Source organism: Alosa alosa, chromosome 8 (assembly GCF_017589495.1).
Source record: "Alosa alosa isolate M-15738 ecotype Scorff River chromosome 8, AALO_Geno_1.1, whole genome shotgun sequence".
Classification (NCBI taxonomy): domain Eukaryota; kingdom Metazoa; phylum Chordata; class Actinopteri; order Clupeiformes; family Clupeidae; genus Alosa; species Alosa alosa.
In genome coordinates this window covers 891,608-917,455 of record NC_063196.1, presented here as the reverse complement: position 1 = coordinate 917,455, position 25,848 = coordinate 891,608, and the positions used below count along the sequence as shown (strand labels likewise).

Sequence of the window (25,848 nt, the reverse complement as noted above, 5' to 3'; positions counted from 1 at the left end):
ATTTTTAAAATGTTACAAAAAAGCCCACACAACATGTACATAGTATGACAATCAGGGTAAATGATTTGCTTTACAATGCCTAAAAATGAAACCTCGAAATATTATTTATGTCTTTGTTTAATCTACAACTGTTAATTTTTTTAATGGTATCTGGTCATTAACAATTGTTAGAATAGAGAAAAGAAGATAAGGCAGGGATCACATTGGAAATAACAAAGTGATTGAAGATGTTTGGAAAAATACGATATGTATTGATATATGGTTCCGCTATTTGACCACTGCCACTTTGAGATTTTAAAGGAAATAACAAAGTGGCATGGGTCAAGCGTAACGCAACAGTCAGGTCATAATAAGTTCTATCTTGTTCCTAAGTTACCTGGGGCTGGTTTCCTGAAGCCTTCTTAACGCTACGTAGTTTGTAACCTCTACCTTAAGGGAACCATATGTAAGATTGTGGCCAAAACTGGTACTGCAATCACTTTCAAATTACTGTAGAGCGGTGTATCCCCTCCCCCTCCCCCCTGACTAGCAGAACTGGCACCCTGGATGCGAAACACTACTGACTTAGTGATTAGTAGATAGGTGGAGGGTGGCGCATCAGGCCAAAACACAACATGACGACATCAACATCAGTTGAGGGCTGCAACTTCACTTTTTAAATTATAATATCCTGGCCGGACTACTGTTGTCAGTGATATAAGTATTTGAAATGAACATGATTTCTTAATGTCTAGTGACATATCAGGGCCATTTTATGATTAATAGAAATACATTTCTTACCAGGGATGGATTACTGAACGGGCCTACCGGGCCCAGGCCCAGGGGCCCAAGGGGTCAGCGGGCCCTGAAGCCCAAGCCTTTGCATGGAATCATTGCCTCAATATCAACACATCAGGATGTAGACTATGAATCTGATTGAATTTAGTATTGGCCATCCCCAAAATGCACCAGAATACAGGAAATCACATGATCAAACAAATTGGGGGAGGACCCCCAAACCCCCCCCACCCCCCTTCCCCACCCCCCACATATACGACAATAAGTGGGGGGCCCTTAATACATCTGGTCCCAAGGGCCCGAAAGTTCATAATCCGCCCCTGTTTCTTACATAAGGTTCCTTTAAGCTCTACCTTAACATTTTCACATATTTCCCGAAAGGTACTTTGCTACAAATATCTTTTGTATGTTGTTTGTACAAAACTCTTGTAGTTGCACTGTAGTGATGTTTCGGCTCGCGACGCTATTTGCCGTCACTGTAGCCTACAGCAAACTTTAGAAATCTCTCTTGCATGCAACTCAAAAATGGTACAATATCACTGTTTTGGTTCAATGATTTTATGTAAGTAGGCTAATTAAGAAAATAGTTTGGTCCCCGACCCGCCCCCCCCCACCCCCACTCCCCCTAAAAAATGAAAATGCAATATTATTCTGCTTTAATCGCCACAATCTTCAGTTGAGATGCTCAAAACTGCACCAAATTTCATGTGTATGATTAACCTGACATCCTCTGGGGGTATGCCAAGTTTTGTGGACTTTCAGGTATAAAATAAATTAATTTATGTGTACATTTAGTGACTGTACACTCATCGGCCTGTAGATGGTGGTGTTGAGCGAAGGGTTGCTGATAGAGAGTGAGAAGCTAAAATGTAGGACTGTCTTACACACACTCTCTCACAAACACACACACACACACATGCACACACATGCACACATACACACACGTACACACACTCACATTCTGATTTCCAGTATTGGCGTTACGTAGTTTGTCCACCAGATGGCGCAGCAAGACAGAGCCGTAAATGGCTCTGATGCAAGGCATATTCAGTACTCCACTTCACTTCCGAAAACCACAATGGCTTACAGGTTTCATTGCATTGTGGCTTGTGTATTCATGGTAAGATGATTTTCAGGTGAAATGTGATTCCTATTTCTTCTTGAAGCCGAAATAAACCCTGTGTGTTTATCGGACATGCTTGGTTTTTACTGCAGGTAGGCTACTAATCTTTCACCAACTTGATGTTATATCCATAGGTAAAATACTGTTAACGTTTGCATAAGTTGAGTGATGGATGGAGGCTAGTTTAATTGTTGGTGTAGTTGCGAAACATAAACGCGGTTATACCGATCAAATTGATAACAGCACTGTAATTGTCTCTTTCGACTGTCATCCCATTGTGTTCTGACCATACCGACAGGATCTAATTTAGTTAGCCACAAGACTAATGTTTGCTAATGCGATGGTTTGCTGATGGAAGATATAGCCTAGGACAACTGAGTCGTAGGAGTGTGTAGTAGTACAGGTAACGCACATGAGTAATTTTTTACAGCAACTGCCATATTCCCTTTTTCAAAATGGTACCTCTACTCTTACTCAAGTACATTTTGAGCCAGTAATGTACTCTTTACTCCGCTTAATTAGGGCCCGAGCAGCGAAGGTGGGCGTCGCGCACCGAGAGGTGCTAAGCCCTATTGTTTTTGTAAGGATTATTATTAGGGCCCGAGCGCCGAAGGGCGCAAGGCCCTATTGTTTTTGTAAGGATTATTATTATTATTATTAGGGCCCGAGCACCGAAGGTGCGCACCGAGAGGTGCGAAGCCCTATTGTTTTTGAAAGGATTATTATTAGGGCCAGAGCACCGAAGGGCGCAAGGCCCTATTGTTTTTGTAAGGATTATTATTATTATTATTATTATTCAGTATTATTGTTATTCTACTTTTTTGCTTTCCTGTTTTTGAGGTGGTTAACATGGTCGAAAACTCTTGAAATTTGGCACACACGTCAGGTGGCACGCATCGCAGTTAGGTACAAGAGCTTGACCCCGGGCGTGGCCCAGCCCAGGGACTCGCTAGCACCCCCTTAGGTGACTGATCCCGTGGTTGGCAAATATTTTGAGGTGGTTAACATAATCGAAAAGTCTTGAAATTTGGCACACACGTCAGGTGTCACACAAAGCAGCTAGGTAAAAAAGCTTGGCCCCGGGTATGGCCCAGAGACTCGCTAGCGCCCCCTTATATCACTGTGACTTGTGGTTGGCATATAGTTTTAGATACACACACCAAATTTGGGGGGTGTATGTAACTCCCAAAAACAAACAACTTTTGTATTAACATGCCATTAGCCACGCCCACAGGAAGTGAGGTAATTGAGAATTTGTGCGTTGTGGACATGATCAATTTTAACGTACTCCTCCTAGACGGTTGATCCGATTCATGTCAAAGTTGGTATACATGACGCCGAGATGTTCCGCCTTTTTTTGATATGTTGTAATTTGACAAAATGGCGAAATTGTTAATTTTAATACCGTTCCACACAAACAATAAATGTGTCATAATTCACCATGCATGGCTTGAAATGTTTTAAATTTCACAGGTCATTAAAGACCATGTTAATGATAATATTCACATGCCCATAATGCATGTTTGGCATAGCGTCACCAACTGGCAACAGAAAGAATGACAATTATACTGATGTCACATGATCAATTTGAACATACTCCTCCTAGACGGTTTGTCAGATTCATTTGAAATTTGGCAAACATTATGCCAAGATGTCGCTGATGTTAAATTGTGAAGGGATTTGTGAATGTTGTAATATATTTGATATGATTTTAATATCTCACCACATAAACAGGAAATGTGTCATAAATCACAGTGCATTGAATGAATGGTCTGAAACTTCTCTGGTTAATAGATATCATGATTATGCTGATATCCAGACACCCAATGGGCCTGCCTGACATAGCGCCACCACCTGGCCAAGCAGGAAATGTGGCAGAAATGGACAATGCCTTAAAGTGATTGATCTGAAACTTTATAAAATATCAGACATCATTATTGTGGTAATATTCACATTCGTAATTCACAGGCCTAGCATAGCGCCACCATCTGGCCAAGCAGGAAATGTGCCAGAAATGTTCTATGCTTTGAATGAATGGTCGGAAACTTCTCAGGTTAATATTATGATTATGATGATATCCAGACACCCAATGAGCCTGCCTGGCATAGCGCCACCACCTGGCCAAGCAGGAACATGTGGCAGAAATTGGCAATGCCTTTATTGATTGCTCTGAAACTTTACAAAATATTGGATATCATTATTGTGATGATATTCACATGTGTAATTCACATACCTAGCATAGCGCCACCATCTGGCCAAGCAGGAAATGTGCCAAAAATGTTCAATGCTTTGACTGATTTATCTGAAATTTTACACAAAATTAGATATCATGATGATGAAATTCAAATGTCTTATTAACATGCCTTACATAGCGCCACCAATTGGCAAGATAAGGAATGTGTTTTTTCCACGTCTGTTGGATATCACCATCAGATGCATCAGATTAATCAGATTAGCACACACATCAAATATGTACATTTCAGAAGCGCACCACGTCGGTGCTTTGTTGGGTTCCGAAATGTCACGGGTTGCGGCCCGCAGGTGCTCGGGCCCGCCATTGCCGCTTGCGGCTATATTTATTAGGGGTCCGAGCAGCGTAGCTGCAGGACCCCTATTGTTTCTGTACCGTTCATTTTTGGCCAAAATTCTGTAAAAGTCATACTGCAGCCTAAACCGTAACTCCAAAACTCTTAAAATTTTCAGGTATGGTTACCAGTACCCTCCTCTGCCCATAACCCAAAATTTGGGGTACTGCACCCAAAGGTGGCGCTATTGGGGAAAAAAGTTAATTATGCTAATTTCTCCTTATCAGATTGACCTAGACTCAACATTCTTTCATAATATTAATCTCTAAACTCAGATGCATCTTTTTAGCCCTGGTCTTATGGTCTAAAAATGTTTACTTTTGACACAATTTCATGGAAAAGCCAAACATTATAAAAAGTTTCACACTCTTCAAAAATAATCAAATCTTCACCAAAATTCTCACAGACAATGTTTAGACCAAGCCTCACAAAAGTTATCGTTCAGAATTTTGATATTTTGTTCCATTTCAGAGATATAGGCCAATAAAGTTAGACCACTTAGGCCATTTTTCCTAGATCACCTATATTCCTATAAACCGTAAGTCCTAGAAACTTCACATGTTCAAGTATTGTTACCAGTACCCCCCACTACCCATAACCCAAAATTTGGGGTACTGCACCCAAAGGTGGCGCTCTTGTCAAAAATGCTTATTTCTCCTTACCAGGATTGACCTAGACTCAAAATTCTTTCATCATATTAATCTCTACATTCAGATGCATCTTTTTCACCCTGGTCTTATGCTCTAAAAATGTTTACTTTTGCCACAATTTCAGAGAAAAGCTAAACATCTTAAAAAGTTTCACAGGCTTCAAAAATTATCCAATCTTCACCAAAATTCTCACAGACAATATTTAGACAAAGCCTCACAAAAGATATCAAAAGAATTTGGATAGGTTGTTCCATTTCAGAGATATAGACCAATAAATTTCGACCACTCAGCCCATTTCTCCTATATCACCTATATTCCTATATGAGTAATTTTTTTTCGTGGAGAACAACCATACAACCATAATTATGTGGATACCATTAACAGTGCACATTTTCAGATCTCTACTCTTTTTTAAAAAGCCCTTAATTCTATTGTCAAATGTATGCTAGGAATTTTCTTGATGTTGTCTGTTTGCCAACACACATTTTCACCATGTGAATGTGACTGCCAAATGTGTAGGATTGTCAGTGGCTCAGTGGGATAATGCCTAGTGCTGTTGTTTGTTAGGTTGAGAGTTCGAATCCCCGGTAGTGCTTTAGGCTCTAGCTCGAATACTATTGGTTATTGAAGATTCACACCATTGAACAGCACCTGAATGACATCAGGCAATCAACATACACAGTCATTAGTTGCCAAGAATCAGAATGCCGAGACACTCTGACATTTAGGGGAACTTCTTTGTTTGCTATTTTTCCTTCATCATTAAGTCTATCATATTTATATTTCATCCATTAGTGTTCTTCTCTACAAATGTCTAATTGCCCCAGAATTTCAAAAAGATTTCAGGTGTACTCTTTCAGGAAAGCCCTTTATTTTATTGTCAAATGTGTGCTTGGAGTTTTTCTTGTGTGTTTACCAACACACATTTTCACCATGTGAATGTGACTACCCAATGTGTATGATTGTTAGTGGCTCAGTGGGATAATGCCTTGTACTGGTGTTTCTTAGGTTGAGTGTTCAAATCCCTGTTAGAACTTTAGGATCAAGCTGCACATGCTATTGGTCATTTAAGATTCACACCATTGAACAGCACCTGAATGACATCAGCCAATCAACATTCACACTCATCAGAATCAGAATGCCAAGACACTCTATGACATTCAGGGGAACTTCTTTGTTTACTATTTTTCCTTCATCATTAAGTCTATCATATTTATATTTCATCTATTAGTGTTCATCTCTACAAATGTCTAATTGCCCCTCCATGCTTGGAGTTTTTCTTGTTGTGTGTTTACCAATACACATTTTCACCATGTGAATGTGACTGGCCAACATGTAGGATTGACAGTGGCTCAGTGGGATAATGCCTTGTACTGGTGATCATTCAAATGCCTTGTACTGGTTGAGAGTTCAAATCCCACTTGAAGCAATAGTGTTAGAATACTGTTGGGTTGTGGATGTTAGCATACTACAATAGAATGCTGTACGGTTGTGCAGGTTAGCACACTATAACATTACAGCTACTTGTCAATATGGACTTGTAATGCAAGGCAAGTGTAACTGTATAATTATAGGCTGTTTATCTTATTGACTCCGACACAGCTGTAGCCTATAAATATTTGTCATTTCTTATACATATTTAGTCGGCTCTTCCACTTGACAGAACAACTCTATATGTCATAAGGATGTCATGCATGAAACAATGCTGCAGAAACACGAAAATATGACTTTGAGTTTAGTAGGCTATAATTTTCAGTTCCAGTTTATCTATTGCACGATGGGTAATGATTTAAAGGAATCGTGTTGCAGTCTTGTAAATAGTGACCCTGCAAGATCCCTAGTCATTGCAAAATCATAGTCTGTGACTTAAAACTCTACTACTTGTCTTTAGATGTGATAGGGTCTGAGACTGTAGTCTTTCAAAAAATCTTTTCCAAATCTTTGCAAATCTTTCCAAAGTCTGTCAGTGTAAGGAGGGCTTGAGGTGAACGTGCTGTGGAGAAATTGCATGATTGTTTGGCTCTGCCACCTAACCACACCCAGTTTACCTGCTGGGAAACCCTGTAGCTCCGGAGCAGGGGCTCAGACCAGGATAAATTGTTTGCTCGCCCTCAGTTCACTCTTTTGTTCATCTCAACCCAGCACTCCAGTGTGTCCTGCTCTGTGTGCGTCTTTGAGTTAACGTAAGTCATCACTTTAATGACCCTCACTATGACTTTTGTGATGTTTATCATTTTGTAGAGTGGCTCTGCCATCATGTGTAAAGTTAAGGTCTTTGTTTGTTGGTTTGGTGTGTTGGAGTCCCATGTGAGAGATGATTAGGTGATGTTGGTTGACTTGGGATGTCAAGTATTGTTTAGTTGTACCTTATATAGCCATATGATTTCAGTTTATTGTTCAAATGTCAAATGGTTTGTTTGTGAGTTGGGATCTGTACTGATTTACCCCATTTCACTGATTACTCCATTTTCTGTTTGTTTCCTCTTTGATGCAGCACACATACAAGTAAAGAACAAAAGAACAGATTAATTGAAACTCAATAAAGTTCACTTGTGTTGCACCGAAACCTGCCATCTCCGTGTCATCACTCCATACCATTGAGCCTTCTGACCGAGGCTCTGCCTGCTCGCCACACACTCACTCTACCTCGACCCACATCGCCCCCTACAGTTCCTTCAGTTGGGTTGTGGAGGTTGGCATACTAGAATAGAATACTGTTAAGAATACTGTTGGGTTGTGGAGGTTAGCACACTATAACGTTACAGCTACTTGTCAGGACTTGTCGTGCAAGGCAAGTATAACTGCATAATTATAGGCTGTTCATCTTATTGACTCCCAACACAGAACCCACCCCCACCCCCCTCACCTACCACCACAAATACAATTCCATTCTGTGGGAAACACTGCCTTCCATTATCAGACCCTTCATCTTATCCATGACAAATGCATAGTCCTGTAGAATAGAGTATTGTTAGAATACTATTGAGTTGTGGAGATTAGCGCACTAGAATACTACTGTTAGAATACTGTTGGGTTGTGGAGGTTAGCACACTAGAATAGGGTATTGTTAGAATACTATTAGGTTGTGGAGGTTAGCACCAGTGTGCGATTTGTAGGGGGGGATGGTGAGGATTTCCCCCCCTCTGGTTTTCCTATCCCTACCTCTGCTAAATTATTTTTATCCCCGGTGGGGACAACATTTATCCCCCTCTGCCCTTCATATTGATTAATGCTACTTCATATAAGGAAAGCGCTGCAACGTGAGAACAGTCTCGTAGGCTAGACTATATAATAATCTGACATCAGAAACGTACCGTCACCGTCAGCACTCATGCTGCTGTACTGGCACAGTGGCTGCGTGATAACTTAATTTGGCCTTGATCGTGCAGGACATTTCAGAATGTTGAGTGTGTAATCCATCATAAATGGCTAGTTTCAATGGAAAAGTTAGCTGGACAAATGAAAGAATACAAGAAGGATTCAGTGAAGCATATAGTCATATTTTAGAACCCTTAAAATTAGAAAACTGATGCAACTGAGATGGAGGACAACTGCACGTAGAGTAGAACGTAAAGGCATTAAATGAGGAGATATTTGCTGAATGTCACAAAAAGTGTTACAGAAATTGCTTGGCATCGCTTATTCAATGGCTCTCTATCGAAACACCTGTAGTTTGCGGAGGACGAACGAGAAAGCATTTGTTTGATAAATCAGCCAGTAGCCTAGGCTAGGCCTAGTAGACAAATAACATTCAGAAATAATCTGTACTGCAAAAACGAATGTTGGTGGGTATTTAAACTATCTAGCGGGTGTTTCAACAGCTGCAAGAAATAGAAGCTTCATGGTCTTTATGTTCTGGTTCGTAAATTATTTTCATGAAACTTTAAGTTGCCCTATAACTTTACTCTCCAAACTCTTCACTGCACTGTAGCCAATTAACTGACAGTATGATAGTAGGCTATTTATTTTCTGTAGGCTACAATAAACACATTTATTTTTTCAACTTCTGCAATATTACGCACTTGGCTACTGAACGCAAATCGGCAGGAGAGAGAATGCACGTAGCCTACACAACTAACACTGTTAGCCAATTCACTAACTTAAGACTTCAGTGCCATCATATACGTTTTGCATAACAAATACAGAAAGGATGGAGGCAGCAAAAGTAGAGGAGTAATTTCAGATGGGGCAAGAACAAGGTGAATTTGTATGCTTGTCAAAACGTAGTCCTACCCTGCATTAGAGGAGCTGATCATCATACCAAACACACTCGCTGTTTAAAGTCATACACATACACACGGTAAACTAAAACTAAAATGTTACAAAGGTGGCAAAATTAATATAGGCTATTATTAGCCATGACATTACTAGGCTATGAATTGTTCGTTCATTTTTTTTTTTTTGGGGGGGGGGGTTAAAAACGTATTCAAAATCATCCCCCCCTCTGGTTTTTACACAAATCGCACCCTGTTTAGCACACTATAACGTTACAGCACAGGGTAATCCTAATTTTATGCATCACATTTATTCCAATCCAACTCAAAAGTTTTGAACAACACAAAGTGAAAGTTTTATCCAGATCAAAACCAAGAATAGATTATGTGATCTAATCCAATTTCAGGATCCTTGTTTCCCTTTGAACAAGCCATTTTCAAGATTTGATCCAATCCGATAGCCGAAATCCGGTAACTGAAATCCGATAACCGAATCCGATCACGTTTCTTTTGAACAATTGGGCCCGAACAATCAAAGTATATGTAAGACTAAAAAGCTATGCTACCTCATGTTCGTTTTGCTCGGACCCCGCAAATCACCGCTTGCGGTTATATTTATTATTATTATATTAACTTTGTCTCAGAGCGTTTTCCTTTTTTGAGGTGGTTAAGATGGGTGAAAAGTCTTGAAATTTGGCACACACATCAGGTGTGACGCTAAGCAGTTAGGTACAAGAGCTTGGCCCCGGGCGTGGCCCAGGGACTCAGTAGCGCCCCCTTAGGTGATTGATGCAGTGGTTGGCACATACTTTCAGCTAGACACATCAAATTTGGTAGGTGTGTGTATCTCCCCAAGATGAACAACTTTCGTATGTACAATGCATTAGCCACGCCCAACAGGAAGTGAGGTATTTGGGATTTTGTGCGGACTAAAATGTGATGAATTGTGATGCCAAAAGAGGTGCTTCCCATCGGTGAAAACGCATGAAATTTGGCACGCAGGTCAAGAGGTACTGTGAATATACAGGGGAAAAGCCTTGGCACCGGGCGTTGCCCAGGAACTCCATAGCGCCCCCTTATGTCACTGTGACTTGTGGTTGGCATATAGTTTTAGATACACACACCAACTTTGGTGGGTGTATGTAACTCCCAAAAACAAACAACTTTTGTATTAACATGCCATTAGCCACGCCCACAGGAAGTGAGGTAATTGAGATTTTGTGTGTTGTGGACATGATCAATTTTAACGTACTCCTCCTAGACGGTTGATCCGATTCATGTCAATGTTGGTATACATGACGCCGAGATGTTCCTGATTATAAATTGTGAAGCTTTTTTTTGATATGTTGTAATTTGACGAAATGGCGAAATTATTAATTTTAATACCCTTCCACATAAACAATAAATGTGTCATAATTCACCATGTATGGCTTGAAATGTTTTATATTTCACAGGTCATTGAAGACCATGTTAATAATGATATTCACATGCCCATAATGCATGTTTGGCATAGCGCCACCAACTGGCAACAGAAAGAATGACAATTACACTGATGTCACATGATCAATTTTAACATACTGCTCCTAGACGGTTTGTCAGATTCATGTGAAATTTGGCAAACATTATGTCAAGATGTCGCTGATGTTAAATTGTGAAGGGATTTTTGATATGTTGTAATATGTCATGATTTTAATATCTCACCATATAAACAGGAAATGTGTCATAAACTCACAGTGCATTAAATGTATTAAACCCAATGGGCCTGCCTGGCATAGCGCCACCACCTGGCCAAGTAGGAAATGTGCCAGAAATGGACAATGCCTTAAGTGATTGATCTGAAACTTCATAAAATATTGGATATCATTATGGTGATGATATTCACATGTGTAATTCAAATGCTTAATATACCACCCCCATATGGCCAAAAAGTGTTTCAGAAATGTTCTTTGCTTAAAATGAATAATCTGAAATTTCTCAGGTTAATTTATATTATGATTATGATGACACACAATGGGCCTGCCTTGCATTGCGCCCCCACCTGGCCAAGCAAGTAAATGTGCCAGTAAATGTCGGTGCTTTGTTGGATTCTGAAATGTCACGGGTTGCGGCCCGCAGGTGTTCGGGCCAGCCATTGCCGCTTGCGGCTATATTTTTCAATTGCCTTTCGTTACGAGTAGGCCTACAAGTTTATTATTGGAGGAGAAAGTATCTCGAGGGAGAAAAGCGCACCTCTCCCTCGGTGTTCAACGGCCTGGGAGAAAAGGAACAGGGCTTCAGAATGCATTGCTACGTTTCCCCCGCTATTATAAAAGTAATGTCTGGCCTATGTAGCCTACTACACGGAAGTAGATGTTCCATATATCTAACCGCTCAGTTAACGCAATGACGTCCTGCCAGCTGCTGTATCTTTTGGTGAGACTGCCAGAGTAGCAACGAGACGAGAGGTATGACATGACACGGATATTCATTTCTGGCCAGCATCATTCAACAATCACATTGGACAAGGAAAGTAGGCCTACAACTTCATTTACAAGCAAAGCAAATGCACTGGAAATTGAGCACACAAGTTAGAAAAAAACTAGCAAATAAACTTCGTTTATGTAGCCTCAATGTTGCAGGACATGACATGAGACGGTCGGCTGTGAAAAGCTCTGTCCGAGTGGATATGCCTAGGCTATATAGGTCTACCCATAATATATTATAGCCATTGTTTTTAGGTTACATTGTCTGCAGGGTTCTAAATTAACACCCGCCAAATGCAGGTTCAAATTAATTTTGGCGGGTGTTAATAAATTTTACTAGCCAGTTTGGCCGGTGATGCATGAGGCATTACATGCATGATACATTAGGCTCTGTTCTCGGTCGTATATCCCCCTGGCAGTACTTCCTACATTTTCCATGACCACTGTGTCATAATGCTACGTGATGACGTTACATACGCCCATTGGCTGCGCGCAGTTTGCGGTGAAACTAGCGAGAGAGATCATGGAAGCGAACGAGTGTCTACCAGAAAACACAAGGATTTAGAAGAACGAACGGAGCCAGAGCAGGGAGCATAGACTGAAAGAGGAAGGAGTTAGCCAGTTAGTAAAGTAGAAAGTACATAACACAAAACATAACGCGTTACGAAATATTAACGCAAAACGCATTGTATTGACCTATTTCCTTTGTGGGCTGATGTCATGTAACAGAGGCCACAAAACCTGAAGTAGCAAGATCGTTTATTTTATTGTCTATGGAGTTAGCCGAAGATGGAACGTGAGGAGCTTACAGTGTATAGGCGAAAATGTTCAGTATTTAAAACAACATTTATCCAATAAATAGTAGCTGTAGCCTACTGCAAACTGTTTTTCACTCTTGTTAGAGAAAGTATACAATGTCAACATGCACCAACAGCATGTTACATAAAGATGATACTTTTTGGGTCCTCTCTATAAAGATCCAACTTGAACGTAGGCCCTATGCTACTCCATTTAATTGAGAACGCGTCTGAGCACGGACAAGAGGGAGAGAAAACGAATGGCAGGTTCCAGCTGGCTTGTCATTGTTGATGATAATTGATATCTCCTTTTTATTAAGTTAAGATTAAACTAAATGTGGCAGTGGTTGGGACAGACATTGATAAAACATTTTTTATCAATATGTTTATTAAGTGTTTTCCAAGTAGTTTAGTACAATGGAACATAAATTAGGAGTAACACATGTCTATATGGATAGAAAAGAAAAGAGAAGAAAAAACAAATAAACAAAGAAGTACAGAGCGTATTACTCAAGATAATGACATGTACTGTTGCATCACTGGTACTTTAAATCAAAACTAGGGCTGTCAATCGATAATTTTTTTTAATGGAATTAATTACATACTCTGTGATTAATTAATCTAAATTAATCGCATATATAGTTTTTGCTGTGAAAGTATTTTAAATATTTAAATTCAAATACATCATTGAATAATAAGTATTTGTGACATTAAAGTTCAAAAACTCTTATTATTTTCACTGTTCAAATAATGGCCATAATAATCTATGATATGACCTAATATGCTGAGGAAATAAATTCAAAAGTACTTCGGGAAGAAGTTTTTTTTCACATACATTCAAGGCATTTCAGGCCACAGATATAACCTAGGGGACACAATGAAAATAAATTAACACTTCCCTCAATGTCAACACTATTTCTTTGCATTGATGTGCGACTTTAGAGTTGACGAACTCCGGTGATATGCAAATTCCTTGCTGCAGACAATGCAGAGGACTTTAATCAATACTTTATTTTTATCAACACAATCAGGCCATTTTTTAAAAGTAAATGTTCCAATCAATGATCTACTGTAGGCAGCACATTTTCTTCTCTCTCCTTCATTTTACAGTCTAATGGTTACTGACTAGAACGGCTCGGGGTCAATGGTCATACGGAATCGATTAATCTGCACTATTTTTTTTAATCAGTTATTTTTTCTCAAATTAATTAATCGAAATTAATCAGTTATTTTGACAGCCCTAATCAAAACAGAATTTATCAAAGAAGAGGTGAATGGCGTATTGTGAGTCTCAAAATTGTTCAAGATCTCCATCAAATTGAGCAAGATGGTCCAAGAATGGCTGCCAAATCTTGTAGAATTTTTTAAGACTGTCCGTCATGGCATATCGGATTTTCTCCATGTGTAATACAGAGGCAAGATCTGTTAGCCACGTCTTGAAGAGTGGCACTGCTTCTGACTTCCAAAGCCTTAAAATCGGTCTCTTTGCAATTAACATTCCATACATAATGGTGTGCTGTACAAGGGGACTGTGAGTCAATAGCTATATAAAATAAACGTATTATTATTTTATTATTAATAGAGACAGGGAGTAGCCAAACAGTGCCACCTCTGGCTCGGGCTTGAGCACACAACCATACATTTCAGAAAACCAATGGAATACTCCACACCAGAAGTCATACAATTTTGGACATGTCCAGCAGAGGTGGGTTAAGGAGCCATCAGCTGACTTACATCGATCACACAAAGGGGAAACAGTAGGGTATATTCTATGTAATTTAGTTTTTGAATAATGAAGTCTGTGCATGACCTTAAACTGGATTAAGTGATGTCTGGCATTAATAGAACAGTATTGGATTCTACCTAGACTCTCCTCCCAAACAATATCATTAATCTGGAGACCCAGTTCCTCTTCCCAAGCTTTCCTCAAAGAGTGGGTGGCATAGTTCACCTGTTCAGAAAATATCTTGACAAAATCTGAGATCAAGTGTTTTGAATCTGGAGGGTCAAGACTATAAACCCTGTTTTCCTCAGGGAGGGATTCAAAGTTAGGCAGGTTTTGGCGGACATAGTTCCTAACTTGAAGATATCTAAAGAAGTGTGTTGACGGAAAGGAAAACTTGTCTTTTAGCTGAGTAAATGAGGCAAAATGTTTGTCAATGTACAGATCTTTCAAAACTACTATGCCTTTTAGCCTCCAACTACAAAAAGTTGCACCTGAGAGTGAGGGGGGAAATGCATGGTTATGACACACTGGAGCATAGATGTGCTAGGCAACTTGCAGCACCTCTTAATTTGCTGCCATATTTTCAAACAATTAAGAACTTTTCGGTTATTTACTTTAGTCTTTACAGACAGTACAGGTGTTGAGAAAAGTAGAGCTGGAAGTGAACTGCCTTTAACATCTTTCTTTTTAATGGCCACCCACGCAGGGGTGGTTGTTGAAATTTCCAGACTGTAGCCTTCACGACAATAGGCAAGAGCTCTAAGATTTGCTGCCCAATAGTAATGCTGAAAGCATGGTAACCCAAATCATTCCTTCTCTCTGGATTTTTGTAAATGAGCTTTTGATATTCTATGAGCTTTAAAAACCCAGACAAAAGGCATGACTATTGAGTCTAATAGTTTAAAAAATGATTTAGTTAGGAAAATAGGAAGGTTTTGAAAGAGATGTAAGAATTTTGCCAGTGAGACCATCTTGATAGCATTTATACGACCCACCATAGAAAGCGGGAGCGTGCGTCACTTGCCAATATCTAAGTATAAGTATATATACTCTTTTGATCCCGTGAGGGAAATTTGGTCTCTGCATTTAACCCAATCCGTGAATTAGTGAAACACACTGCACACACAGTGAGGTGAAGCACACACTAATCCCGGCGCAGTGAGCTGCCTGTGAACAGCGGCGCTCAGGGAGCAGTGGGGAGTTAGGTGCCTTGCTCAAGGGCACTTCAGCCGTGGCCTACTGGTCGGGGTTCGAACCGGCAACCCTCCGGTTACAAGTCCGATATGCCCACACATATCTCCTTTTAATCTTCCCACCTTTTCATGAAAATTCAGTTTAAATATGAGTTTAGGATCTTTTGGTAGAGTTACTCCAAGATACTTCAACTTTATGCTGAAATTCCGCTTTATGTTTGTCCCCAAGAGGCAAAAATTCACTTTTTTGTCAGTTAATTGTGTACCCAGAAACCTCACCAAATGACTTAATAAGGTCTAACAGAATGGGGATAGACTGCTTAGGCTGTGACATAAAGATTGCAACATCATCTGCATATAAAGATAGATGGTGGTCCGCATCACCTAAACAAATAGGTTTGAGAGAGCTGTGTTGCCTGATACCAATAGCAAGAGGTTCAATACCAATCGCAAACAGGAGAGGGCTGAGGGGGCAGCCCTGGTGCGTACCACAATGTAATGGAAATAGAGCTGACCTCTCTTGATTTGTTAGAATGGAAGAAGAAGGATGGGCATTTAGAATTTTAATCCATGAAATAAAACGGCTACCAAATCCAAAGTCCTCCAACACCCTCCACATGTATGCCCACTCAATCTGATCAAAAACTTTCTCTGCATCTAAACAGAGGACAGACACCTTCTGATCCTTCTTATAGTCATGGTACATTATGTTCATTAGTCTTCTAACATTAAAAAAGGAAAACCTTCCAGGAATGAAACCAGTTTGGTCAGCATGGATAATGGAGGCAATATATTTGTTTAACCTATTTGCCATCAATTTTGTGAAAATGTTCATATCAGAGTTCAGCAATGCAATCAGACGGTAAGATGAGGGCTCAGTCTCATCTCTCCCCTTTTTTGAAATTAGTGAGATGTTGGCTTCATATAAGGAGCTTGGAAACTTCTGAGTTTCAAATGAGTAATCATCCTGTGCAAGAGAGGAGTCAACTGTTCGGGGAATTTCTTATATAGCTCTATTCCAAAACCATCTGGTCCAGCACTCTTGCCATTAGGAAAGGACTTTATAGCATCTAGAATCTCTTGAGTGGTGATGTCAGCATTAAGTGCTTCACACGCTGTGTCACTCAATTTAGGGAGATTCAGATTCTCCAGCCACGCAGAAGCATCCCCCCCCAGCTTTAGATGTATATAATTGTTGATAATATTCCCTGAAGCACTTGTTTATATTGCTGGGATCAGTGATAATGTCCTCAGATTTTTATTTGATTTTATGTATAGCTGTCAGCTGTCAAGCCAATAGCTTCTGGGGCTTGTCCCCTAGTTCAAATTGTTTTTGTTTCAGTCTAAACAGTTGCTCCTGTACCTGAGCAGACAAAATGTCATTATATTCATACAAGGATACAAGGATACAAGGAAGTTTATTGTCACATGCATATAGTTACTGGAAGTAAGAAATGCAGTGAAATTATGTCTGGTGTCAGCCTATTTGTGCAAAGTGGGGGAAGAAACCTTGGGCAGATCCACGGCTCAAGGGGCTAACCCAACTGCCAGGGGTCTTGGTGTGTGTGTTGGGGGGATGACAGGGGAGATGGGATAGTGTGCTGTGTATGTGGGGAGAGGGCAGTGTGCAATATGTGTGTTGGAGAAGCTTCCTCATGAGACAATGTGCTGTGTATTGGGGGAGGGACAGTGTGCTGTAAGTATATTGGGGATGTGTGTTGGAGAAGCTTCCTATAAATACTTCATACTTTTTAAGAAAATTCTGTAAGGTGGTGGAGTTAGCAGAAGATTTATAGGCAGTTTCTAGTTGCGTTAGATCTTTTTCAATTTCTAAAACTCGTTTTTTCTTTTCTTTTTTCATTGAGCTTTCAAAAGAGATGATGTGCCCTCTAGTCACAGCCTTAAAAGCTTCCCATAAGTTGGAGTCTGTAACCTCTAGGTTATCGTTTGTTTCCAAAAAATCTGAGATCCTAGAAGAAATGAACTGAGTAAACGAGGAGTCGGAGAGAAGTGAGGGATGGAACCGCCAACTATATTGCTGTTTCTTATGGTTGAGTTCAAGTACCAATGATATAGGAGAGTGATCAGAAATTAAAATATTATGATATGTGGTGGAGATTACATTTGATATCAAATTGGAGTCAAGCAAAAAATAATCGATTCTAGAGAAAGATGTGTGTCTCTGTGAGAAAAAAAGAATAATCCCTATGTGTGGGGTGCTGAAGCCTCCATATGTCAACTAGACGTGTGGATAGCATTAAATTAGATAGATAGATAGATAGATAGATAGATAGATACTTTATTGATCCCCAAGGGGAAATTCAAGGGTCTCAGTAGCATACAGACATCACACACAACATGCACTTACAGCAGAAATGGTAAACATAAGTATAAGTATAAACATAACTAAACTCCACTGTACAATAAAGACAGTAGAAGATAAATTATTCAAGGTTGTGGAGGCACCAGAGGGCAACTGGTTTGTTTTGAGCTGATCTATCCAAAAAACTGTCAAGCAGACAATTCAAGTCACCACCTATAATCACATGTGTGTCTGATAGAGTGGGCAGTAAATTAAAGACCTTACTGAAAAAATTTGGGTCATCAAAATTGGGACCATATATGTTTAAAAGTGTGACATGATATGAGTAAATGTAGCCTGTCACCAGGATATATCTGCCATTAGGATCACACACAGTGGAAATATGCCTAAATGGAATAGTCTTGCTAATCATAATATCCACTCCTCTAGCTTTACTGGAGAATGTGGACTGGAAAATTTGATTGACCCAGCTGCACCTAAGCAACTTTGCTCTTGTGGGCTTAATATGCGTTTCCTGTAGGAATATAATGTCTGCAGCTAAGGACTTCAAATGAGAGAAGACTTTTGCCCTCTTAATGGCATGTCCCAATCCATGGACATTTCAATTAGTAAAAGTAATGCCACCACCTCTTGAAGAAAGACTAGGATGCATATCTACTGTAAGTACAGTGATGCAAAAATGTGACGCCCTTAAACAACACTGATAACAGCACAGAGGAAAACAAAATAAAAAACACACAACTAAGAACTTACCCTCCCTCCCCCCGTCCCACTTTCCCAAACAAAGTGAGAACACGCTCCCCTCAAACAGGCATAGAGGCTGCCGGACCATAGGAAAGACTAGTTTAGCTAAGCTAACAAAAAGAGCCCTATGCTCTCTCTCCAATTATGCAAAAAACACACAAGTAAATTTAAACCACGGTCATGAGAATGTTTCCTGCCATTACGCAGGTCGGGACAAAGTCACATATCAGATAATATACGCCATCCCAAGCGCATGCAATGTTCAAGACAAAGTCCCTGCAAACACCTCGGCTTCTTGTAGTGAAGAAAATACCTGCTCCGAGTTCCCCAAGGTGACCCGGAGTCGAGCTGGGTAGATGAAACCGACCCTTGCACCTGCCTCCTTGAACCTCTTTCGGACATCTTCAAAAGCCTGGCGCTGTTTAATCACCTCCACTGGCAAATCGGGGAAGAAATGGATCGCCGCCTCGTTGTATGTCGGGGAATTGTTGACGAGAAAGCTGTAGTATTTTCTCCTTGATTTGGAAGTGATGAATCCGGGCTATCATCACACACGGTCGTGCATTTTCCTCTGAAGATTGTTTCCCTAGACGGTGTGCTCGATCCACAACAACAGGGCTGGAAAAATTGCTAGCACCTAGCAGTTCAGGAATAAACTTCTCCAGAAATTCAACAGGGCTTCTTTTCTCGATCTTTTCGGGCAGGCCAACAATTTTTATATTCTGACGCCTAGAGCGAGCATTCAGGTCAATTACTTTTGAACAGAGTGCTTGGTTTTCCGCCCGCATTTTCACGCAGACTTGTTTAACTTGTGAGAGGCGGTGGTCGTAGCTGGAGTTAGCTTCTTCAATTTCTGCCATACGGTTTCCTAGACTCACCAAAGATGCTTGAGTGGATGCTAACGTTGCCTCTAATGTGTCAAATCGATCAGTCATTGTCTTGTTCAAACTTTCTATTGCCAGAAGAATGCTGCTCGACTCTGCATTAGTGTCCTTGCTAGTCTCAAGATCTGCCATGGCACGTTCTGGTGCTAGCGATAACCCCAGCGGTGCTTTTATCCTGCTGTTTTCCACGCTCACGTCTTCCACGTCTTCGCTTTTCGCATCTCCTCGATTTTAGTCTTAGGTTAAATTAACAAGAGGTCGGGTAAATTGGTGAATTTTAAATTAAATACCGAATTATTCTATGACATGGAGAGGAGCTCAGGAAAAACGTGTCTACTCCATTAGGTGCTCACTAGCGCCCCCCGCTGTGGTTAGTGTTGATTAGAAGTTTCATATGACCTAGAAATATGACTTTGAAAGCTAAATGTGTAGGCTGCGCATTAAAGTTTTTCTTTTTCAATGTTTTTCTTCCTTGTTCAGAAGAAAGTTTCAGTTTTCTTTGGTCTGATAACTGTGTTTTGGCTTTTGGCCTCTTAAAGAAGTGATCATAAATAGGCTATCCACTCATAATTAGTCTGGAGAAAATGTCTATTTTAGCCAAGAGATTTAGGAGAAACAGCGACCTAAACATACAGTTGTTGCTGACCAGATTCCTCACGGAGATTTGCGATTAACTACAAGCTGTGCTGTGTAGTTCAGATCTTTACGGATTAAACAATAGAGATTCTGAAGCAATTCAATCTTTGGCTACGGATTTCTTTGGAGAATGGACAACAGAGATTGACAGCAACAGCACTGGGGCAATTTTAATTCCAAAGGCCAAGAGAACTTTATCAGGATGTATATTGTTGTGATTGGTTGAGAGGAAATATACATAGTACGCTCATTTACACTTTACAAACTTTAAAGCTGATTTTCTCAAAACTTTTTTTTTTGCTGAGACTAGGATAGCTTTCACATTTTGGCCAGTATCTCTTTATTTTGTCGAACTGGATTCATTTTGTCATTGCATGCCCCATATTTCAAAATATGAGTAAATATTCAATATTGGCCACTTTCTTATATTTTCTGCATACAAGATATCCAAATATAGCCTATGTTGGGTTCCACATATACTTGCATGCATCATTGTAGCCTACTATTTAATAAATATATTGTAGCCATCTATTGAAATATAAGCTGAATCCAGCTGCATGCTGTGATTATATTTTCCCTTGATTTTTCTGTATGGGCAGCAGTAGGCCTACATTTTTTTTGTCACAACACTTCCAGTCAGCCAGCTAACTTTGTCAGCATTAAACTCAAAGGAGGAAATGTGGGAAATAGGTTAAATCGAAACAAGAAATGTGTATAAGTGTATGAAATGTACGATGAAAATTGGCAAGCAATTTCGTCAAACAAAAACCAAGACATTTGTAGAAGTTTGTCTTCAGATTACACTTGCAAAATCCGCAATGGGACTGAGATTAAATGGCTTTGGCGACTTTTTATAGTACAAAATCGCTGTCAATCAAAAGGAAACAGACCCTCCAATCATCACGCAAAAGCCCGGAGTCCAGTTCAGCCGAGGCCAGCCCACTCCTCCATTCACCCCCAGAAACGCTTAGCGTCTGTGGGCAGGACATACTCGTAGCATTTATCCAATGACCGTCTAGTTTTGAAGCACTGAAAAAAACTGTTCAAAGCAGCCCCATTGAAGTCCATGGACGCTGGGCTTCAACAGGGAAATGCCATAGGGAAATGCACTGTGACGCTACGTGTATGAGAAGGAAATCAACCTACTACTATAGCTCCTACTATATGTAACTGATTCTGAACGAACTCATCATTAATGTGTTCTAACACATTTTTAGTCAATAAAATGTTAACACAATATTACATATTTGACCATTAACTTTTTGACATTTTAGGGGAAGCTGAGCTTCCCTTGCAGTCTTAAAGAAATCGCCTCTGCTTAGTATCCATCTCTGCACTATTTGTTTTGGGGCAGCCGTGGCCTACTGGTTAGCGCTTCGGAGGGTTGCTGGTTCGAACCCCGACCAGTAGGCACGGCTGAAGTGCCCTTGAGCAAGGCACCTAACCCCTCACTGCTCCCTGAGCGCCGCTGTTGTTGCAGGCAGCTCACTGCGCCGGGATTAGTGTGTGCTTCACCTCACTGTGTGTTCACTGTGTGCTGAGTGTGTTTCACTAATTCACGGATTGTGATAAATGCGAGAGTATACTTATACTATACTTTTAACTATACATGATATTTCACATCACAATTTTGCATTTTCATGCACTGGTAATTCTTTGGAATTGGTTTCTAGTTATATAGACTGCGCCCTCTGTTGGATTGAAGTTAATAGCAGTAGGCTATGTTAATGTTTGCAGAAAAGAACAGCGCGGCACAGTTTGTTTGTTTGTTTGTTTTCCCCCACTGTGTTAGGGATGAAAAGAGTATGACGTCCTGAACGCAGAGCTGGCAGTTTCCTCGTCTTGAACCGGCAACTGTTAAATAAAACAAACACTACTCAATAATGTCAGCTCACACATCGTTAAAACTACAACTAAGAAATTATCGTAGACGATATATATAGCTCATCCCTACCTACCTGTTTTAGTGTTGAGCCGGTTGAGCCTGGAGGCAGGCTTCGCGAAAATGGAATCAACTGTAAACAAGTAACTGTCCATGCTATCGCTGTTATAGGGCCAACGAAAGTTGTACAACAAGCTGAACTAGTGAGCTTCTTTTAAACGGAACTGCGTGTTTCCTTTGCTTTACAGTGGCAACCGGGTGATAAGCGGGATAACGGCTTCGAGGTGTGTCCAGTTATCCGCTTCGCATCGGGGAGTTCTTTGCCCCTCGCCCTTGTCCATTAATTCCGTATAACAGGACACCTCGGCGGCCGTTATCCCTTACATAACAGGCTACTGCAACAAACCAAAGAGGCTACTACTAGGTTACAGATCAAATGTTAACTCTACATAGTGCAGTGGAATTTTCCATTCAGAGGAATTGATTGAATAAGAAACTGAAATGGTTGAGAGAAACTTTAATGCTGCTTCAACTGTTCACCAAAGTGCCAAACACAAAATAAATCCAAAATAGAAAATGGGAGAAATCCTCACAAGTGTGTCCATCACATATGTTACTACAGCCTGTATTGCTGAACGTGAAGCTATAATGTTGATAGGCTATACTGATGTGGAGAAACTAAAACATGGTACAGGCGAAAAGATCCCAGGGTTTCCACGGGTCATGGAATTTCTGGAATATCATGGACATTAGAGTCTATTCCAGGCATGGAAAGTTGATCTCTGTATGCTGGTTGTTGGTCTCAAAGGGCCATCTCAACCCAACCCATAACCACTCATTGGCGGTATAACACCACCTAGTTAAAAATAAAAAGCAAAAATGAGGCGTTTTAATTGCAGGTATCTTTGACTGACATGTTCAGAACTGCACGCAATTTGACATATAGGATCATTATGACACCCTCTGAATGCATGACGAGTTTCGTGAAATTCCGTCCATGGGCCATACAAAAAATGAATTTATGTGTACATACACACATACACACAGTACGGTCATATTTTGTACCGCTATGAGGTACATCTACATACATTTGGATTATTGGACCCATCATGCCGTAAAAGTTATTTACTCCTGGCTAAGATTTGTCTTTTTGCTTTTTTCAGGGCATGGAACAAAGGGGGTATTTGAACTCCTGGCTGGCTGGAGAAGAACTAGAGAGAATCTGCCATTCAAGGAGAGAGTTGCTGATGCCTTTGCTGATGTTATGGTGTGCTATACCATGACAAGTTCTCTCTATATTATCACATTTGGAATGGGTGCCAGTCCTTTTACCAATATTGAGTCTGTGAAGATTTTCTGCCAGAGTATGTGTGTAGCCATTTTGGTGAACTACTTCTACGTGTTCTCCTTTTATGGGTCTTGCTTAGTGTTCGCAGGACAGTTGGAGCAGAACCGATACCACAGCGTGTTCTGCTGCAAGATACCATCAGTAGAGTACTTAGACCGACAGCCAGCGTGGTTCAAGACCATGATGAGTGATGGACACGACCTCTCCACACACCATGACAGTGTACCCTATCAGAACCATTTCATTCAGCACTTTCTGCGAGAGCACTATACAGAGTGGATAACTAATACCTATGTAAAACCATTTGTAGTCATCCTCTACCTAATTTATGCATCTTTTTCGTTTATGGGATGCTTACAAATCAGTGATGGATCTAACATTGTAAACCTTTTAGCCAGTAATTCACCAAGTGTTTCATATGCTCTTACACAGCAGAAGTATTTCAGCAATTACAGCCCAGTGATAGGATTCTACATTTATGAGCCCATAGAATACTGGAACACTACTGTTCAAGAGCACCTCAAAACTCTGGGCCATGGTTTCAATAAGATTTCATGGATTGACAATTACTTTCATTATTTGAGGGTGGTGAATGTGAGTGCATCAACCAAAAGTGATTTCATCAACATCCTTAAAAGTTCTTTTCTTAGGAGTCCAGAATATAAGCATTTCACTGATGATATCATTTTTTCTAAAAATGGGGATGAGTATGATATAATTGCCTCCAGAATGTATCTGGTGGCACGGACAACAGAAAAGACGCGGGAGGAAGTTGTGGAACTTCTGGAGAGACTGCGCCCACTCTCTCTTATCAACAGCATCAAGTTCATTGTGTTCAATCCTACATTTGTGTTTATGGACCGCTACAGCTCCTCTGTCATCTCTCCCATCTTGACATCAGGTTTTAGTGTTTTAACCATCCTCATCCTCACTTTCTTCCTGGTCATCAATCCATTGGGCAATTTTTGGTTGATTTTGACCGTCACTTCTGTCGAGTTGGGAGTGCTTGGTCTGATGACTTTATGGAATGTAGACATGGACAGCATATCTATTCTGTGCCTTATTTACACTCTCAACTTTGCAATGGATCACTGTGCGCCCCATCTTTACACTTTTGTACTTGCCACTGAGCATACAAGGACTCAGTGTATCAAGATCTCACTAGAGGAGCATGGAGCAGCCATTTTGCAAAATGCCTCTTGTTTTGTAATTGGGATGTTGCCCCTGCTGTTTGTGCCTTCAAATCTGACCTATACACTGTTCAAGTGCTCTCTGCTGACTGCTGGTTGTACAGTGCTGCATTGTTTTGTCATCTTACCTGTGTTTTTGACATTTTTTCCTCCATCAAAAAAAAGACATAAGAAAAAGAAACGTGCAAAACGAAAAGAGCGAGAACGGGAAAGGGAGAGGGAACGGGAAGAAATGGAATGCATCGAAGTCAGGGAGAACCCTGACCATGTGACTAACGTCTGAAGGTTTAGGACAGATGAATGACAGGGGCCACATTCAGTACAAGAAGATGCCTAAAGCTCCATAAGTCCATAGTTGCTAGAGCTTACTGGTCTGTAAAAGAAAGATGACACACATCATGCAAAAACAGCTATGCTGACCTGAATACAGACGTTTTCCATTGTGCACTACATTCTCCAGAGCAGACTATAATCTAGAAACAATCTAGTTCCTGTTCTGCATAGTGAATGTAATGTGCTGTACTGCTGTCCTTTTGGAACTTGTTTAAAAGCAATATTTAGTATAGTACTTAATGGTCTCAACTATTCCGAATTGTGTGTGTGAGGCAGGCATCAAATTAACCAATGTTATTGTGTCTCCTCACCCTGAAGGGTTGACAGTTGTAGTATGTAAAGAAAGTGTTGTAAAATTCCAACAATGATCGAGTCTCTAATAATATTGTAACTCTGATAGCTGAATGTCCTATACAGTTACACACTCAATCGATCAACCAATCTCTTATAAGAAAGGTTTCACTACCATACTGTAGACTTCTGAAGTTCACCTACAAGAGAGCTACCACCTTTGACCATATAAAAGGAGATCTGGTAACTTGAGATTTTTTCTATGGGAAAATAACGTGGTGATTTGGAATTATCACACTTGTTAAACTCTCACGGGACCGAAGAAATCGGAAATGCGAACGTTTTGCTCAACACACTTTTGTCCTCTGTCTTCGAGTGGGTACTGTGATTACCTGTATGTGAAGGCGGCACACTTTGATTTTTGCTACCCCAGAGCTAACTTGCGATGCAACTTGCCATGCAACTGGGGTAGTAAAAATCAAAGTGTGCCACCTTCACATACTGGACATTACAGTATCCACTTAAAGGCAGAGAAAAAAAAGTCTGTTCAAGAAAAAATACTGCATTTCAGACTTTTTTGTCCCTGCGAGAGTTTAACAGGTACGATGATTCAAAATCCCCATGTCCCCATGTTTTCCCCATGTATTAAAAACACCAGATACCAGATCTCAAAGATGGCAGCTTTTTTGT

At 40.3% G+C, this 25,848-nt stretch overlaps 1 protein-coding gene across 1 annotated transcript in view; it reads left to right on the top strand.

The window, feature by feature from the left end:
* Nucleotides 1–25,620, top strand: part of ptchd4 (patched domain containing 4) — a 34,567-nt gene extending 8,947 nt beyond the window's left edge. The window contains exon 3 of the mRNA XM_048251139.1: nt 23,160–25,620. Within this exon, the coding sequence (XP_048107096.1) occupies nt 23,160–24,817 (1,658 nt within the window). The 3' untranslated portion in view covers nt 24,818–25,620. The remainder of the gene's footprint in view (nt 1–23,159) is intronic.
* The last annotated feature ends 228 nt before the right edge of the window (nt 25,621–25,848 follow it).